The sequence below is a fragment of the Perkinsus marinus genome (genome assembly GCF_000006405.1).
Source record: "Perkinsus marinus ATCC 50983 genomic scaffold scf_1104296965964, whole genome shotgun sequence".
NCBI lineage: Eukaryota > Perkinsozoa > Perkinsida > Perkinsidae > Perkinsus > Perkinsus marinus.
Window position 1 is genome coordinate 96,783 of NW_003204134.1, and position 17,281 is coordinate 114,063.

The following is a 17,281-nucleotide window of genomic DNA, read 5'->3' on the forward strand; positions in this document are numbered from 1 at the left end:
TGAACCGAAACATGCTGTTAAAGTTTTCGAATCCACTTTCGAGGCTGATCGAAGAACACATCACGATCAGTATACCTGCGATAAGTTCAGTAGACGGCTGGGGTATCAACTAACCTCGGATCTCGGATCTCGCCCAGTTGGACATCATCCTCTTCATTGAACCCCCATTGCCGCACGAGGGACTCAATATCTCGCGAGTGGCGTAGCGACGACTCGAAGGGCTTCAAAGCGGACATGCCGACGATGCTTCCAATCTATACTCCAAGAATTCAGCCCTGTTCAGATAGTATGCGTCTAGCCTACCTCGTCCTGCATCACTACTTCCTCGAGGGTCTCTGGTGGTGTTGCATGCTCTGGTAGGGTAGGAGCAGAGCGAGAAGGCCACCGTACAATCCATGGAGGTGCGTCTCCAGCTTCAGCGACTGGCTTAGGGAAGTGGGCCCGAAGGTGCTCTTCCTGCCATATGCCTGGTGCCGATAACCAAGGTTGAATACTCGGCCGTTCGATCCCACGTGGCATCGTGAATAACGTACCAGCCTTGTAGTGGGCATCGAGAAGCCTACGAGAGACTCTGTCACAGGGTAGCTGGTAGTGATGCCAATACCTATCATTAGTGTAGTAGTAGTCACCAAATATGGGATGTCCGATAGCCACTGAATGTAACTTCAATTGGTCAGGTATAGACGTTATGGGCCGCATCTCACAGAAGGTCACTGGATATCTGAGATCGTATTCCCGCGAGACCATGGTAAGATACAACGACTGTGACCTTGCATCATGTAGTGTAACATGGTGTTCGCTGATTGGGTGAATCAGTGTTATGGCCGTCCTACCTTGAGACTGGCCTCCACCTAATCGATACCTACCACCATCGGCTCCTCATCATACACTTTTTCTATTACTACCCTTTGTCCCCCTGTGAGGGTCTACAGATGGGACTCCGGCACACTATCGTTGATGCAATACCACCCAAATGACCACTTAGTAGGGCTAGGTATACCGTGTAGGCTGTTCGAGGTAACTGTGATTTGAAGTCAGCGCTGGCCACAGCAAGCATGCGAGAAGGGGGGATATCCTTAGTCGAGAGCGCCGTACCGACTCCAGACACACAACTCTAATGACTTGGCAGGAAATGGTACTGGACAGCTTGGTGAGACTTGGACGTAGCACGACATCCTCTCGAATCGCCCTTCGATCGAGTCATAACAGCTGCCTATTCTAGCCGTGTTGGGAGAGCAGGAGACGAGGGACCAAGGAGTGATATTATTACTACTAGAACAGCTGTACGAGAAAATTACTAATCCACTCCTCTATATACGACACCAACAAAGGAAGTGCCCATGCGTCCATAGCTGAAATTTGATGACCTAAGAGAGTATGAGTGGGAGAGCATCCTCATATGGTTCCTCATATCCGCTCTTATGCTTCATAACGCCCCCAATACCCTCCTACTCGACGAGTCGTACTGCGTTTTCTGTCTATCACCATAGCATCTACTCCGAGCCCGGAAAGAACATGCTGGATAGTTGCTTACTATGCCACTAACAATTCTCGATGGTGTCGAACACTCTTTGTCGTAGTACTCGTAGTGTAAACCATTAATGTTTGTATAATCCGCTAGAGGTTTTTCGAGGCATCCTTGACCGGTTAACTGTCTGATAGTCCATCCTTGGTAGACACAAACATACAACATGAAACTACTACACTGCGGCATCCCTACTTTTTCTGATACTAACTCGAGGCGTGGTATACAGAACAAAAATAGCGGAAGCAAATATAATCAGTGTGTCAATTGTTGAGGCAAAAGCAGGAGTGGCAGCATAAACCTCCGCTGTTATTCATTGAAATAATGCTACTTGGCGGGAAAACGCCCTCCATTAGATTGTAACGATGAAACCTCGAGTTAATGATTCTTTACAAAACTCGGCGGACTTAGGAAGGTGTATACATTCCCTCGACCTGAATGAAAGTGATGATGCTGATAGGGAGCCCCAGGATGACCTACCCGTCTTAGTGAGTCTAGTGCTACGTTTGGCCGCTGGCGTACAAGACTCGACGATCTCTGCTATATCAGACACAACTTGTACATTGAGATTGAAGAAATTATGTCTAAGTTGGTGAACATTCTGGTCCATATGTGTCGTGTCCATAACGTCAACATATGCTTCACCGTAGCTTTGACCATTATCTCGCTCGACACAGGCTAGAGTACCAACGAATTTACCAAGGGCTTTCTCTCTATTGAATAGTTCAGACCACATCAATGCACCATCTCGACTGTCAGCATATACCGTTACCCGTTCACAGTACTCCAGTAAAGAGGGTAGGACAGTATGACGGAACTTATCCAAAGGATAGTCTGCATTGACGAGAACAACGTTAAGAAGAGTCATCCTATCCACATCGCTGTGAGGAGCAGTAGAAGCTGCTGCTGCCTCTAGATCCACCACGGCAGGGCCCGGTGCTGACGAGATTGAATCTGTGGAAAAATGATCCTTACGGCGGCCCGTACGGCAGGATAACGCTCTGGTTCCCTCTAGACTACCAGCACGAGTTGACTTGGCTGAGTTGGAGGTGCCGTATGAACACGCTCTTATCTGCAGAAGCGAGTCCTGGACCATAAACGGTAAGGCCTCACAGAAGAGCCTGAAGGAGCGGTAGACTATTCCCATTCTATCATAACATAGTATAATACCTCGCCCCCATAGAGTGGACTAAGAAGTGTATCCGACGGAAGCCTGATGTCCTGAGTTTAGCCACAAAGTCAGCTAGATCCGGTGCATACTCCGGCAAACAGTCTCTAGCGGCATGATAGGTAAGAGCGGACCCCGAACCTACGAATAATAAGAGTAGTAGTGACCATACCAATACTCAGTATCATCCTCACCCTGGGAGAAAACAAAGGGTCTGATCCACAATGGGAACTGTCCTAGAGCCAACATCTGTCCTAACCGTTCAATAGCACTAGAGATAGGACAGTTATAGCCATGTAGATACACCAATGCCTCTGCATGCCGCACTGGTTGGAGGTAGGATGTTTGAAGTGATAGGCTGGAAGGATGACCTGGGAGGGACGGACCTTCAACAGGCGAGGACCGCAAGGACTTACCGCAACTAAACGTTCTAGTTCGACCACTATAGTAATACTGCTCTTTATTATCTGAGTCCTGGCCACACGTCTCTGGCGGTAGGAGCTCCATAAAACCCGTACCCGTGATACCTGCGGCAAAGGCACTTCAAAGATGGAAGATAGGCGTCCACTTCATCGCCCTATTACCAGTCTCATCCTCCTTTAGAGCGATCAACTGTGAGCTCCCTCTCTCCAGAGCTCCGAAGCTTGTGAGCAGACGTAGCCGAAGGGCCGGAGGGGCCGCTGGACACTGGCATGGGGACGTCACCCTCAACAGAGGAAGGGAAGCATGGTCCTACATCCTTCCGGCAGGCATCCCTTTCCGATCCGATGAAGCCCTCCCCTTTTGCGAGCTCCTCGGTAGAACTTTCGAACCTGCATGCATAGCTGAGGGCGGCATTACACCGTATGGGACTACTCTCGTTTGAAGTGATCCAGGACGAAGATGAAATCGTCAGTAGAAGTGAGAAGCTCCTTAACCTTGGGGAGGTGGTTGAAGAAATACCCAGATACAGAGCATTCGACTGATGCTACTCCATATGAACATTCATCTTTGCGATGCGGGAATATATATTTCCAGGTGATTCCTAAGAAAAGACATTTACAAGTATTGGGGGAGAGGTAGGGCTACCCGGCTCGGCCCGAGTCGATGCCCATAGTATACGACGACAGACACTCACTGAGCCGCTGCTGAACTCTCGAGATACGAACGGACCCATAGGGAGTCCTGACAAGGGACAGCTGCTAGAAGAGTCATATAGTATGCACTCTACCTCGCATCCAGACTCCCCTCAGGATCTCACCATGGCGAGAATCATCCGTCCACACGCCGAAGCCGTGGGGCCGACCCTCGCTGTCGACATCACCATGATAGTTACAAATATTACGAGTGAGTGAGAATATACCGTAGCGCTGGTAGGAGTACCTACTACTATGATGATGATAGTTGTACAGTGAGACGTGGCCGACCCGAAGGCATTCTCTTCATCCACTTGGTGAAGTCGCCACCAGTGCTTGACAAGAAAGTCAGGATGGACTTTCTTAAGCATATAGGGATACCCAAAGTGAATAGTAACCTGTGAGTTGATAAGTCCTTATGGTATACATCACATAGGTAGACTTACATATATTAAGAACAATAAGACCTCAAGGGAAGCAACTACGACACTGACGATTATAATGTTCTTGAGAGACGGGGCCTGAAGAGGAAGGGGTAAATGATCTATCGAAGAGTCATGTAGTTACCGGCCATTTATCAGCGGGATTGTAAAGCCATATGATCCATACAACTCCTATCAACAAGAAAACCACTGCTAGGGTCGATATCGCACTCCTTTTCCGCAGTGCAATGCTTATCAATGCTACTGCGATGAAGAAGCCCTACAATATAACAATATGGAGGCGAGTCGAGAAAGAGACTATTACAGTAACCGCACCAGGCACCACGAGGAGGAGCGCACGAGTGTTCTTCTCCCGCAGTATTTGGCCCACAATATTACTGCCTATCGAGTTTGACAACAATATGAATGCAACCTGTAGAGCACCCTATGCTGGGGGAAGAGAAAAGGAGGCCGCTTACCAGAACAACGACAAGTTCCGCGGCAAACCTAGCGCCCCAACTAGGCTCCATTCGGTACCCCTCCAAGGACCGTTCAAGTCTTCGGTGTTCCATCTCATAAAATACGTCTACGAGGAAGCAGAGTCATATACGAGGAGAGCATGCTACTCATATTATTACGGCGCATAGGCTTGTGACTAAGAATGTCCACCTTTTTGAATGGGCCATTCAGAGACGTGTTATGCCTAACAGGACAGCCTAGTCCGGGAGTCCTCATACTCGTTATAGTACCGAGACCTGGCAGCAGGATCGAGGGCAACACCATGGGCATCACGAGCGCACGGTGATTGATCTATCTCCATCGCCTCATTGGCCTGCCGTATGGTCATTCAGTTAAAACTAATGATGATGCACATAGCAACGGCTCCCTGTAGTAGGGATCCTGTAATAACCAACACTACAACGTCATTGTACTACTCCACTGATGATGGGGCACATAGAAAGAGGTTCTTGGAATGGGGATGGCTGACTACCGGGCAACGACTACTCTCAATGACTGGCCTATTGGGAGGAGACCTCCCTGCCGGAAATTCAACTACTACTGTTATCCCTGAGGACCACGGAGGCATCAGTAATATCAATAGCAGCTGATGACGAAACGGCAGCTGTACAATATCTCCACTACAATAACAACAAACTCGTAATACTACACCGTTGAGTCTAAGTGGTGGTATCATAACTACTCGTAACGAGCCGTGTTACGCTTAAGAATGTCTTCAAGTGGACCAAGGAGCCTCTTGAAACTCCTGCGATCCAGAGAGAGAACCTGTCAATAACCATCTCACTAGAAAATGAGCAGTCAACGGATGATGGAGTACTTGGCAGTCCGTCTTAGCCTTCACTGTAGCAGCTCGAGGGTCATTGCTGAGTAAGGCCAACTCGCCAAAGTAGTCCCCAGCTCTAATATGCATAACCTCCTTAGGCTCCTATGAATCAACATCCATACACTACTACCTTCAGAGATCCTTTACTTACCTGGCCTTGAACATATACCTTATATACAGTACATTCCCCTTCTTCCAGCATATAAAATTTATCTCCCACATCGCCCTGTCGGACAATACATTCTCCTGCCTTGAAACACTCAGTTCGAAGAGCATCAGCAACCTTGGACCTCTCGTAACTGCAGCAGATTTCTGACCCTTCCAGGCTCCTCACACAATTCCTACCTGTCCATACTCTCCAGCAGAGGGACACTCTTGAGGAAGGTCTCATACTTCTCTCTTTTACTTGCGGCAGCTTCCTTGACAATGTGATTGAAGGTCTCCCTGTCGAGCTGCCACACCACGCATCGTCCTCTAGGAAGGATGACTGTGATAAGGCAACCTCACCGTAAGCTCACCTAGCCTGAACACTTGCTGCCCGCGGGGTATTGTAGAGCAAGGCGAGCTCTCCAAAGGTGTCACCTTCGGTACAGGTCTTAACTAACTTCTCCTCCTCTTCTCCGGGAAGCTTCTTATAACAGTCCAACTCACCTAACACATCGTACCGTTTGAGGTCCACACGAATTCATTCGCCTTACCCGACTCCACCACATATAGGACGTCCCCATCATCACCCTGGTTGATTACACGTTGGTTGGGTTCGATGACCTGGGAGGAAGACGGTCAGCTAGCACGGAAGAGCACTAGTTCACTACCTTCTCTACCATAGCACCAATGACTACATCTAAACTCTTCTCATCAACAGACATGAACAGGAAACTCTGACTGAGAACGGACCTTATACGAGCCGCCTGCTCCTCACTCTTCGGATGGACTGGTGCCACGAAATCAGTCCGCTTCCTGAGACAACATCCTATAGGTAGTCGAGGGCCCTATGAACCTACTTGTTCCAGTCACCGTATGCCTCAGCACTCACACTCGCTCTAGGGCCTCTACGATGGTAGTTAGCAGGCACTGGTGGTAGCTCATCGACAACATCCTCTTCATCGTCTTCGTCGGAGCTATCCTAGCAGATGCACGCAGGATCATGGACCATTGTTTAGCATCTGCCACTGACCTCATCTGCGGAGTCCTCCTCACCCTTAGTAGTAGTAGAAGGGGCGCATGGCAACGACTTGGATGCAGCCGCCTCCAATTCAGCTTGCTTGCTCTCGAGCTGCTTCACATACCTATCGAATAACGTGAAGCCACCATTGGCACCTCCGTTGCCGTACGCTCGAAGGGAATCGACTTCAGACTGTAATCTAGTGACTTCTGCTGAGGACGACTCTGCAGCACCCTGTATACCAGCAGGAGCAGGAGTATGGGACTGAGTTATAACACGAGGAGAGGCAATCCTCGACGAGGGAGAGATCGACGTGAGTACATAATCAGATAACCATTGTATCATGAAGGGCACAGGGTCTTCAGGACGCTCCAACAGCAACTGAAAATATCTAGTACAGTAGCATAAGCTGACCATAGATATACCTGGGTGACGAGATTCTCGAGAATAGGATTGATTTTCTTTTGGATGTATTCTTGATGGCCCTCAGCTGCCGGCATGATGATATCACCACTTCAAAATTGACGTATGGAACTGGTAGTACTGTAACAACGCTCCCCTAACGTTAAAAACACAAGTCGTGATGATAGGAATGCTAGATAGTGAATAAGAGCTTCACTCAGTACAGGGAAACGGCTGGGTGACCATCGTCAATGGTTGCTTAGATATCGTCAATGTCCGCCTTAGCTGAGGAAGAGACAAGTTAGAATGCAGTCCATCTGAGAGGGGAGGTATATTACTGAGGTTAGCAGCAGTAGAGGGAGGAGCCAAGAGGTTGCCTGCAGTCTCCTCGTCATCACTACCATCTTCAGCAAACTCGACACCATCATCAGAGAATCCTAAAGTAAGATGATATACACCACCTGAGGAACGTGATGGTACTATCATTACCTTCCTCGTTGCCCATCAAATCAGTCTCGTTGATCTTGATGTTGTCAGGTATCTCCTTATGCTGTTTCAAGGCACGGGCCTCATCGACGTTATACCTGTTATCGAAAGGGATTGGAGTCAAGGTGGTAACGATACTAGTACTTGAGGATGATATCACACTTCTCGTCTTGGAAGTCTCGGAGGGAAGCCAGAACCTGAATGGTGCCAACTAGGTCCAGCTAAAATACATCTTCCACAAGGCTTACGATATCACCGATCTGTATCCACACACGCTTACGCATCTTGCCACGGATATGCCCGAGTCGCTTTACTCCGTCGAAGCATTGTAGCTCAACACGACCTTGCCCAAGCATCTTGAGGACCTATAGGATGCTGCTGGAATATCCAAATGTCGCCCATGTAAGATACGGAGTAGGTCCGGTTGACGTACCTGGCCGTATTCCTGGCCATCTTCCTTGAACTCAAGCTCTCGCTTAACGTCACCGCGTCCTCCCTTTCCGCGGCGTCGGTTCTTCCCTCCCTTTCCCTTATTCTTAGGAGCCATTCAAATACGAGGAAAAGGAACAACTCTGCCCATCACCAACAGATCAGCAGATTCCACCATACACAATACCACATTTCCTGGAATCTGTTCCCCGGATGGCCTGGAGCCGTAGCCCTTACTCACCATCTGCTTTACTATAGAATCGCATTGGCGCTCGCCACACTGATCGATTTTCGTCTGCAACGTAGACAGGCATCCAAGATACCATGCGTCTACATGACTGTATGGTATTGGTTAGGTAGAAGGACGGCTCACATCCGATAGAGAAGCCTCCTATTTATTCAGAGGTTCAATTCATATCTTTGATGTACGACGAGGCTATCATAACTGAATTGATGGCTAAGCTCTAGGGCCCAGCTCTACAACCAGCTTGACTACTATTGCAGTTAGTTTGTGAATCCACCGAGCCATGGTTAGCGTCGTTAACTCCAAAGCTGATGTCTTGAAGGCCACTCAAGCATTGTTGGTGAACTGCAATGCTGCCCAAGGCCTCAGTGAGGTTATGAAGAGCAATCTCGGCCCTAGGGGCACTCTCAAGATGTAATATCGGGCTGGCTCAGGAACGTCATACCACACCATCGCGAACTCATGGTTGCTCATTACAGGCTCGTTGGAGGTGCTGGCCAGATCAAGATCACCAAGGATGGGAGTGTTCTCCTTAAAGAGATGCAAATTCAGCACCCTACTGCCTCTATGATAGGTAGGCTACGTAGGACGTACGATACCTGACATCTCTGTTGATCTTGTAGCCCGAGCCGCTGCAGCACAAGATGAGACCAGCGGTGATGGCACCACGTCGACTATTCTGTTTATTGCCGAGCTCATGAAGTTGTCTCAGAGGTAGAATGCTGGTCAGAAGGCGTCCTACTAGAAGTGTACCTTTACAGGTACATCAATGATGGTGTGCATCCCCGCATTCTAGCGGATGGATTCGATGCAGCTCGGATGGAGGTATTGAATGCGGTCCGTCGTGTTCTCTTGAATATTGATCATCTTCAGATAGCAACCTTTTTGGAAGAGTTTAAAGTGAAGTGTGGCTGGGAAGATAGTGACATTCTCTCCTGCATAGCCAGTAGTGTTCCCACGGTATGGTCGTCGATCAGCTTGGTCGTATTAGGGACCTCTCTCCGGACTAAACTTCCTGGCAAGCAGGCTGACCAGTTGGCGGATATCATTGTCCAGGCCCTCCAGCTCGTAAGGGAGGACAAGTTGTTATACCCAATATTGTGGTATCAGATCCATACTGAGAGCGAGGAGGTAGACTTGCATATGGTAGAAGTTATGACTATGCAAGAGAGGCTCGCTATGGAGACTAGGTATACTCGGGGTGCTAGATCCTGTCGGTTACGTTGTTATGGCATTAGACTGGTGAAAGGCCTTGTACTTGACCATGGGACCCGCCATCCCGACATGCCTCACAGGCTCGAGAACTGCTATATTCTCACCTGCAACGTCAGTCTTGAATATGAGAAGGCTGAGGTGAGATGAGCATTCAAGGCCACTCGTAGTTGATTAGCATAGTAGGTGAACACTACTTTCGCTTACAGCAATGCTGAGCAGAGGGAACGTCTTGTTGAGTCTGAGAGGAAGTTCACCGATGATAAGGTGAGACCAGGTGGTGGTGAATGTGGCAATGACCGGTGCTCTGTCATTAGGTGGCTAAGATTATCGAATTAAAGCAGACTGTGTGTGGTGACTCCGACAAGACTGGCAAGCACTTCGTTGTTATCAACCAGAAAGGTGGGTTCAGTTTACTCCCGTTATGGTTTGCCAATGGTCGTAACAGGTATCGACCCCCCAGCGTTGGATATGCTGGCTAAGGAGGGTATCATGGCATTGCGTAGGGCTAAGCGGAGAAACATGGAACGCCTTGTACTCGCATGTGGCGGCGTTGCTGTGAACTCTGTCGAGGATGTAATACGTCTCCTCTCGGTGAGCTCGGTGTATAGTCCTCTATAGCTTACTCCTGATGATCTCGGCTATGCTGATGAGGTTTATGAGAAGGTCATTGGTGATGATAAGTATACCTTTATTGAAGGAGTCCAGTAAGTAGCATTAGCATCGCCACTGTATTCAATGTTCGCTTATTCGTCCTCAGACATCCTCGTTCCTGCACCATACTCCTCAAGGGCTCCAATGACTACGTTATCAACCAGATGAAGGATGCTGTACGTAAATAATGGTAGAGTGCCCTTCTGATGCTGTCGTCATCATAGGTCCGTGATGGCCTACGTGCCGTGAGAAATGCGGCTCAAGACGGTGCGGTGGTCCCAGGAGCCGGTAGGACCGTAGACTACCACTCCTTGTGTTACCTATGGCTGTTAGGTGCCTTCGAGTTGGCTGGTCATGACCACTTGATGGAGTTCATGAAGAAGAACGTTAGTGGTAAGACTAAGCTCGGTGTTGAAGTTTTCGCCAAGGCATTGCTGGTAGTGATAGTCCCGACAGTACTGTTTGTCTTAACTCACTGATTGTCAGGCTATACCCCAGACCCTCGCTGAGAATAGCGGTTTTGATATTCAGGACACCATACTGAAGCTGGAGGAAGGTATGATGTAGGTTGTTGGGTACTGACAGTATATGCAATGTTCAGAGTACCAGAATGCTGATGGCGAGGCGGTGGGCCTAGACGTATATACTGGAGACGCCATCTCCCCCGAAGCTGAGGGTAGTTGCCATGGATCGTTGCAATGACCATAGATGCTCTACAGGTATCTGGGATAATTACGTTGTTAAGAAAGAGATGCTTGCCTTGGCACCAGTAAGCTGTGGATGAATCATTCTAGCTGTGTTATCATCTGTGCAGGTGCTGGCCCAGCAGTTGTTGCTAGTTGATGAGGTCATTAGAGCTGGAAGGCAGATGGGCAAGGAGTAAAGCTCTTCCCTATTACCACTACCAACATACCGCTGGCGGCACCATGGTATTCTTCTAATGCTCGTGTGTGATATCTACTGTGATTGCTATGATTGGTTACGATGAACGAGAATAGTGGTATCATTTCATCATTTGCAATAGCGGCATCATCAGCAACAACAGAAACACTATGTCGTTTTAAGTATCTCCACGACATCATTTCTGTTGGGTTTCCTAAACGTTGGGTTACTTCTCTCGAGGTAGTTGGCATTTACAACCTCCACTGACGATGGTTTTGCCTATGAGCTTGTTGAAGACGGCCCAAGGGCAGCCGATAGTAAGCCTAGGGTCATGGTCTTCCCGTTACTCATTGCTTCTCAGATGGTCGAGTTGAAGAATGGCGAGGCATATTCTGGTGTATTGGCCAATTGTGACTCCTGGATGAACTTGCATATCAGAGACGCTGTCCTCACTAGCAAGGTAGAGTCTAGGAGCATCAGCAGCTGATGATGGCATGAGCTTACTGTAGGATGGTGACCGCTTCTGGAAGCTGGCTGAGGCCTACATAAGAGGGAATCATATCAAGTAGGACTACGATGATGGTGAATGTGTGTATTGGTCTAGCAAGATACCTACGGATACCCGATGGTGTGGTTGATATGGTTCAGGAGGATGCTATCAGGCTCCAACGTATGAAGGCTGAGAAGGGTGCTGGAAAGGGTACGTATGACAATTACGTATGATGGTAGTGAGTGGTGTGCTTTATCAGGCAAGGGTAAAGGCAAAGGGAAGGGTGGTGGTATACCAGCAGGGAAAGGTAATGGAGAATGCTGTTGCTGTCTCTCGAGACGCTCATCTCCCTGGTGTCCAGGTCGTGGTGAGGCTGCTGGCCCTCGTATGCGTCGGTAATCAGTGTTGATAATCCCTCACGTCGTGCCCTATCATTATCATATCCCAACAACCATTGTAACATTTTCTTCCTGGTAACTGCCAACAGTTATCACCCGATAGTTTGTCTCGTGTTCCTCGATGGACGCGTGGGACGGGTGCCAGTTGTCGAGTAATGCCAGGCCGTGATCAGCGTTCTAGGAATAAGGTGGACCATCGTGGAGGCGGGCGTGGGAGTAGAGCTGGCAAGAAGTATGTCGTCGAAGAGGATGACTTTGATGCCGTAGCCCGTAGGAATCGGGATGTAGAGCAGGTGCCCATCACTGAGCAAACGTTCCAATGACTCGAGTGTCTCTGCAGATCAAACGCCGTCAGCAACAAGAAGCCGAGGAAGATTCATCGTCGGATGACGACAAGCCTACTGCTGCCCCTGTGTCAGCTCATGCAAAGAGGGCACCGGAGGTGAAGACAGCAGCAGCTAAGGAACGGTGAGTGCAATGCTAGTGAGTATTGGCTCTCACTGTATGGCTCAGGGTTGACTCTGATGATGATATAGCACCTCTAGGAGCTGATCAGAGGCATCAACCAACTCGACGAGAGCGAGAGGCTGCCGCTAAGGAGGCTGTAATCGGCAGGAGTGTATTCTGTATCTCGTAGTGATGTTACCTCAGGCCCACAAGGCATACCTCGAGAAGCAGGCCAAGGGTGAAACCTCAGAATTTAAGGCTCAAGCTCGACGTTTAGCCGAGGTAGGATGAGCTAGTTATTTAACGACTGCCTGACTGTTTTTTAATACCACCCTCGTTAGGTGAGAGCTCGTCGAGAGGCGGCTGCTAAGAAGCGTGAAGCAGAGGAGGGTGGCCTCACTGGTAACCTGGATGGCCCTACTGTGGGTGTACAGGCTGGTAGAGAACCCCCGAACAAGTGAGACCTTCCTTGCCTTGAGAGGTTCATCGGCTATCATTTCAGGCCAACCTCAGCTCTCGCTGAAGCCATGGGAGCTACTTCAATGACCGCTGGCCCCAAGCGTAGAGGTGGCGGCAAGAAGAAGGGCAAACACTAAGCATAGTGCTCACTTTAATATCCGTAATACTACGTTGATGATATTTCTAGTTGGGCTCTAATTCTGGACAAGAGGCGGTAAACTGCCTTTGTTTCACACCTATATTGTGTTGTTTGGTTTGATTAAATAAGAGTAGTCTTGGGGTTTTATATGTGGGTTTGCAGCAGCTGAGAGGATGAGCATAGGTTGACGCTCCTATGGGAAGCCATGCATCCACTACCTGGCTTTTGTCGTTGTCGGTGAGGTTTTTACACGCTCTTTTTTTCTCATGACCAACCTAGTGAGAGCTGAGCGGCCGGCGGACGATTCTAAGGACAGAGCTTCTGACAAGCCGCCACCAGAAAAAGTAGGATGATATTACTCTAGGGCCTGATGTCACTGTAGAGAGGGCGTACTGAGGCCAATGGTACCCCGTCATCTCAAGCATCTGTGCTACCGCACTTTCAAGAACATTTCACTGATCCTGATATCGACAACTTGAGGATTGCTAAGATCAAAGCGCTCATTTATCCCCAGGTGAATGTTCTATGGCAGAGTCGTGTGCTCTACTTTGGTTGCTTATGCTTCAGTTGTTAGTAGAGGAGTTCCCGCTGACTGAGAAAGGTAAGACGGTTGTCAGCAAAGGGAGGAAAGAGGCATCGGATATCGTCAATAAGAAGGACGACAGGATGCTCGTCGTAGTCGGCCCCTGTAGTATTCACGACCCAGCGGCCGCTAAGGAGTGAGTAGCTGCTGGCGATCGTAGGATGAGCATCATGATGATCATCAGGTATGCAGCGAGATTGAAGGCAGAAGCTGATCGACTTAAGGACGATCTGGTTATCATCATGAGGGTGTAGGGTAGCAGTATCTACCCTCCCATCTCACCCCATCCCAGTTACTTCGAGAAGCCTCGTACAACAGTCGGTTGGAAGGGCCTTATCAATGATCCTAACATTGATGATACTTTTAACGTCAATGCTGGGCTTCGGTAGTGATCGTTATTGTTGGTAATCATTTTGGTATACCTTGAGGTGATCTCAGGGCTGCCCGTCGTCTCCTACAGGAGATTACTCATCTTGGCCTTCCAGTAGGCTGCGAGTTCCTGGACACATTGACGCCACAGTGAGTGCTGCAATAATATATCTCTACTGCTTATAGTACCTAACTAATGTGGGCCTTCAGATATATTGCTGACCTTGTATCATGGGCAGCAATAGGGGCTCGGACTACTGAGTGTCAGCTACATAGGGAGCTGGGTAGTGGACTCAGTATGCCTGTCGGTTTCAAGAACTCTACTAGCGGGTGAGTGCTTCAATGGCGCGCCCACAGGGGACTGTGCAAATTTGCCCTTTTCTCTACCTTGTCCTGCCTCGGTCCCGGTCCTTGCATGACGTGCCCATCTGTCTCAGTGATGTAGATGTGAGCGTCGACGCTGTGGTGTCGGCCATGCATCCCCACTGTTTCTTCTCTATCACCAAGCAGGGGACTGCGGCTGTCGTAAGTTCTCTCACGCTTGCTCTAACACACAAGAGTCATGCATCCTTTTTAAGGTCCACTCTCATGGTAACCCCGATGCCCATATCATCTTGAGAGGAGGGAAGTCGGGTCCTAACTACAGCAAGAAGCATGTTGATGAGTGTATAGCCAAGCAGAGGTAGGGTTGTGCTGTACCCTGCTGCTAGCCATTATCGTATTTCATCGTCAGTAAAAGGGGCATCACTCAAGGCGTTATGATAGACTGTAGTCACGGCAACAGCAACAAGGACTATAGGAGGCAACCGTTGGTGGGTTGTTCATTCTTGCGGTCTGGTCCCTTATACTCGATACTTCAGGTGCTTGAAGAGATCATTAAGGAGCAGATCGTATCACCATCACAGGCTCGTTGTCGTGACGTTTCTGGTATCATCAAGTTGCTAGTGATGATGTAGTTGTGATAATTACCATAGGTGTAATGATCGAGTCGAACCTCTTCGAAGGCAATCAGAATACTCCGTCTACAGCAGCCATCGCAGAGTTCAGAAAGAAGAACGTACTTGCTAGATTCTCCTCATGCCACCCTATTCTTACTTTTCAGCCCTCGTCGTCGTCCAACATTCCTGGGCCCTTGGTCTCTGAGCCGGGTCCATCCGCTTCCTTGGAAACGAACTCAGATGTCCGTCATATGCTAAGATATGGAGTAGGTTCATGTTGTACTTAATTGCACTGCCATGATGATCATCATGACGAGCAGGTGTCGATCACTGATGGATGTGTTAACTGGATGCAGACTGTCGACATGCTTGATGCTTTGGCAGCAGCTGTTCGACAGAGGAGGAGCCTTAACAGCAAGGACGCTCCTTAGGGATCGCCGTATAGTGTTTTACGGCTACTGGGAGAAGCATTTCATGTTCTAGCCTCGGTTGATATCTTTTCTGATAAATATTTGATCGATCGATTAACTCGTATTAATGATGATCAACTCGTCCTTCTCTTTCCACTACTCTTTTCAAGGCTGTGTTGTGCTGTATCGGTACCATTAACGTATTGTAGTTCAGTTTTCCTCCTCCCCCTTCTTCATGAACCGTCTCAACAGCGTGGCCGCTCATGTTGTTCCCACCTTGACTATCATCGACAATAGAAGTGGTAAGAAGATAGATGTCAAAGTGACGGATGACACGATAAGAGCGACTGATCTCAAACAGTTGGGGATTCAAACCTATGACCCTGGGTACGCTACAGTGATGGTATGCTAGGATGGCCTTCCGACCGGCTCAGGTACATGAACACGACTTGTTGTGTATCTCGCATATCCTTCATTGACGGCAATCGTGGTGTTCTACGTTATAGAGGGTATCCCATAGAGCAGCTAGCTGAGAAGAGCTCCTTTACTGAGGTGGCTTTCCTCTTGCAGTGAGACCTGCCCTGAGGCTCGGTCTAATACCAGTACCTCTTGGGGTTAGGTACGGCGAGTTGCCTACTAGGAATCAGTTGAGGCGATGGGAGCAGGATCTTATGCGTCACTCCATGCTGCATCAAGATGTGGCTACTCTAACTTCGGTAGATCCATCAAGCGACAGTACTATGTGCATGATCATCATGTCTACAGGCTTTCCGTTATGATGCTCATCCTATGGGTATGTTCGTATCGTCAATGGCGGCCCTTGGTACTCTGCACCCCGAGACCAACCCAGCCCTTACCAGTCAGAACATATATAAGGATAAGGCGGTAGGCTTGTACCGCACAGTATTGGGTACGTCACGTTCGCCTCGGTGAGCAGGTACGGAACAAGGAGATCGCTCGTATACTAGGATCAGCTACAACCTTGGCTGCTATGGCTTATAGGCATCGTATGGGGAGGCCTTTTAATATACCCAATTCGGACCTGGGCTACACTGAGAATTTTTTATACATGCTGGATGTCTCACATGAGGGTAGCAACACGCTACCGTAGCTAACTTGATGACAGTAGGTGATCAGGTACGAGATACAGGCCGCATCCAAAACTGGTGAAGGCCTTGGACGTCTTGTTCGTGCTACACGCCGAACATGAGCTCAATTGCTCTACCAGTGCTATGCGCCATCTCACTTCGAGCAATGTAATGATAGACTGATTATTGGGTAGTGGTATGTGTCTATAGGTTGATGTTTACACAGCTTGTGCCGCAGCTGCCGGGGCCTTGTATGGGCCACGCCATGGTGGTGCCAACGAGGCTGTATTACGCATGTTGGAGAGGATCGGCTCTCTCGATAATGTCCCTAATTTTGTCGAAAAGGTCACATCCCTATACACATGCTACTATGATTACCGTATCTTCAGGTGAAACAGCGCAAGGAGCTCCTCATGGGTTTCGGTCATCGAGTATACAAGCATTATGATCCTAGAGCTACCATTGTGAGGCAGATAGCTGAGGACGTAAGGCATTAGGTATATATAGTCCAGTGCTGCATCTTGTGGTTGTAGGTTTTCGAGATCTGTGGTCGAGAGCCTTTAATAGAGGTTGCTATGGAGCTTGAGCGTATCGCTTTGTCGGATCCATACTTCAAGGATAGAAAACTTTATCCCAACGTAGACTTCTACTCTGGGTTGATATATAAGGCCATGGGCTTTCCTACCGGTAGGAGGCCCACGACGGCTCATGTCCGCCACACCACTGCAATGTTTTAGATATGTTCCCCATACTTTTTACGTGCCGAGATTGGCTGGGTGGCTTGCGCATTGGTCAGAGTGGATCGATGATCCGGAAAATAGGATCTACCGTCCATTCCAGGTGATCGTCCTGGCACTCCTCGAATCCCCCTGTATAAGGTGCATACTTAGGTATACAAGGGTTATGATAAGCGA

General features: G+C 48.8%; 8 protein-coding genes across 8 annotated transcripts in view; 5 read left to right on the forward strand and 3 right to left on the reverse strand.

Annotated features, from left to right (window-relative positions):
- Positions 1-1,903: 1,903 nt before the first annotated feature.
- Pmar_PMAR028513 (hypothetical protein) lies at positions 1,904-5,077 on the reverse strand (the record flags this gene model as incomplete). The annotated part of the gene is made up of 18 exons (XM_002769370.1): positions 1,904-1,959; positions 2,006-2,479; positions 2,501-2,646; positions 2,696-2,834; positions 2,888-2,947; positions 3,110-3,220; positions 3,278-3,380; positions 3,430-3,505; positions 3,549-3,681; positions 3,759-3,857; positions 3,904-4,055; positions 4,100-4,206; positions 4,255-4,329; positions 4,376-4,510; positions 4,556-4,663; positions 4,710-4,816; positions 4,869-4,933; positions 4,980-5,077. 18 exons carry the CDS (start codon positions 5,075-5,077, stop codon positions 1,904-1,906), a joined length of 2,244 nt encoding a protein of 747 aa, XP_002769416.1.
- Positions 5,078-5,427: 350 nt separating this feature from the next.
- On the reverse strand, positions 5,428-7,237 carry Pmar_PMAR028514 (cAMP-dependent protein kinase regulatory subunit, putative; the record flags this gene model as incomplete). Its single annotated transcript, XM_002769371.1, has 10 exons — positions 5,428-5,514; positions 5,567-5,674; positions 5,724-5,871; positions 5,918-6,046; positions 6,091-6,223; positions 6,271-6,340; positions 6,388-6,532; positions 6,577-6,698; positions 6,750-7,118; positions 7,163-7,237. 10 exons carry the CDS (start codon positions 7,235-7,237, stop codon positions 5,428-5,430), a joined length of 1,386 nt encoding a protein of 461 aa, XP_002769417.1.
- Positions 7,238-7,324: 87 nt separating this feature from the next.
- Pmar_PMAR028515 (eukaryotic translation initiation factor 1A, X-chromosomal, putative) lies at positions 7,325-8,188 on the reverse strand. The gene is made up of 6 exons (XM_002769372.1): positions 8,059-8,188; positions 7,874-7,990; positions 7,770-7,822; positions 7,629-7,723; positions 7,478-7,576; positions 7,325-7,424 (listed from the first exon to the last, which is right to left on the reverse strand). The coding sequence occupies exons 1-6, from the start codon at positions 8,170-8,172 to the stop codon at positions 7,399-7,401; spliced, it is 504 nt and encodes a 167-aa protein (XP_002769418.1). The 5' UTR covers positions 8,173-8,188; the 3' UTR covers positions 7,325-7,398.
- Positions 8,189-8,581: 393 nt separating this feature from the next.
- On the forward strand, positions 8,582-11,047 carry Pmar_PMAR028516 (chaperonin, putative; the record flags this gene model as incomplete). The annotated part of the gene is made up of 18 exons (XM_002769373.1): positions 8,582-8,712; positions 8,778-8,872; positions 8,922-9,012; positions 9,060-9,244; positions 9,290-9,380; positions 9,423-9,488; positions 9,537-9,651; positions 9,697-9,777; positions 9,828-9,912; positions 9,959-10,086; positions 10,132-10,217; positions 10,271-10,340; positions 10,389-10,452; positions 10,498-10,601; positions 10,651-10,720; positions 10,766-10,840; positions 10,884-10,933; positions 10,979-11,047. 18 exons carry the CDS (start codon positions 8,582-8,584, stop codon positions 11,045-11,047), a joined length of 1,656 nt encoding a protein of 551 aa, XP_002769419.1.
- A 268-nt stretch (positions 11,048-11,315) lies between these two features.
- Pmar_PMAR028517 (U6 snRNA-associated protein, putative) lies at positions 11,316-11,945 on the forward strand (the record flags this gene model as incomplete). Its single annotated transcript, XM_002769374.1, has 6 exons — positions 11,316-11,363; positions 11,408-11,506; positions 11,556-11,611; positions 11,655-11,746; positions 11,796-11,843; positions 11,875-11,945. 6 exons carry the CDS (start codon positions 11,316-11,318, stop codon positions 11,943-11,945), a joined length of 414 nt encoding a protein of 137 aa, XP_002769420.1.
- A 126-nt stretch (positions 11,946-12,071) lies between these two features.
- On the forward strand, positions 12,072-13,076 carry Pmar_PMAR028518 (28 kDa heat- and acid-stable phosphoprotein, putative). The gene is made up of 6 exons (XM_002769375.1): positions 12,072-12,227; positions 12,275-12,402; positions 12,448-12,538; positions 12,586-12,663; positions 12,723-12,838; positions 12,884-13,076. The coding sequence occupies exons 1-6, from the start codon at positions 12,090-12,092 to the stop codon at positions 12,975-12,977; spliced, it is 645 nt and encodes a 214-aa protein (XP_002769421.1). The 5' UTR covers positions 12,072-12,089; the 3' UTR covers positions 12,978-13,076.
- Positions 13,077-13,245: 169 nt separating this feature from the next.
- Positions 13,246-15,442, forward strand: Pmar_PMAR028519 (Phospho-2-dehydro-3-deoxyheptonate aldolase, Phe-sensitive, putative; the record flags this gene model as incomplete). Its single annotated transcript, XM_002769376.1, has 14 exons — positions 13,246-13,323; positions 13,362-13,493; positions 13,547-13,698; positions 13,747-13,812; positions 13,855-13,947; positions 14,001-14,081; positions 14,142-14,261; positions 14,369-14,456; positions 14,510-14,613; positions 14,665-14,743; positions 14,792-14,858; positions 14,906-14,988; positions 15,034-15,135; positions 15,190-15,442. The coding sequence occupies 14 exons, from the start codon at positions 13,246-13,248 to the stop codon at positions 15,298-15,300; spliced, it is 1,356 nt and encodes a 451-aa protein (XP_002769422.1). The 3' UTR covers positions 15,301-15,442.
- A 72-nt stretch (positions 15,443-15,514) lies between these two features.
- Pmar_PMAR028520 (2-methylcitrate synthase, putative) overlaps positions 15,515-17,281 on the forward strand; it is a gene marked incomplete at both ends in the record, with an annotated part of 1,942 nt that continues 175 nt past the window's right edge. The window contains 11 exons of the mRNA XM_002769377.1: positions 15,515-15,666; positions 15,714-15,848; positions 15,899-15,995; positions 16,045-16,164; positions 16,217-16,370; positions 16,417-16,535; positions 16,578-16,712; positions 16,757-16,852; positions 16,901-17,054; positions 17,105-17,207; positions 17,258-17,281. The exon at positions 17,258-17,281 is cut by the window's right edge and continues 4 nt beyond it. Of these exons, the coding sequence (XP_002769423.1) occupies positions 15,515-15,666; positions 15,714-15,848; positions 15,899-15,995; positions 16,045-16,164; positions 16,217-16,370; positions 16,417-16,535; positions 16,578-16,712; positions 16,757-16,852; positions 16,901-17,054; positions 17,105-17,207; positions 17,258-17,281 (1,289 nt within the window). The remainder of the gene's footprint in view (positions 15,667-15,713; positions 15,849-15,898; positions 15,996-16,044; positions 16,165-16,216; positions 16,371-16,416; positions 16,536-16,577; positions 16,713-16,756; positions 16,853-16,900; positions 17,055-17,104; positions 17,208-17,257) is intronic.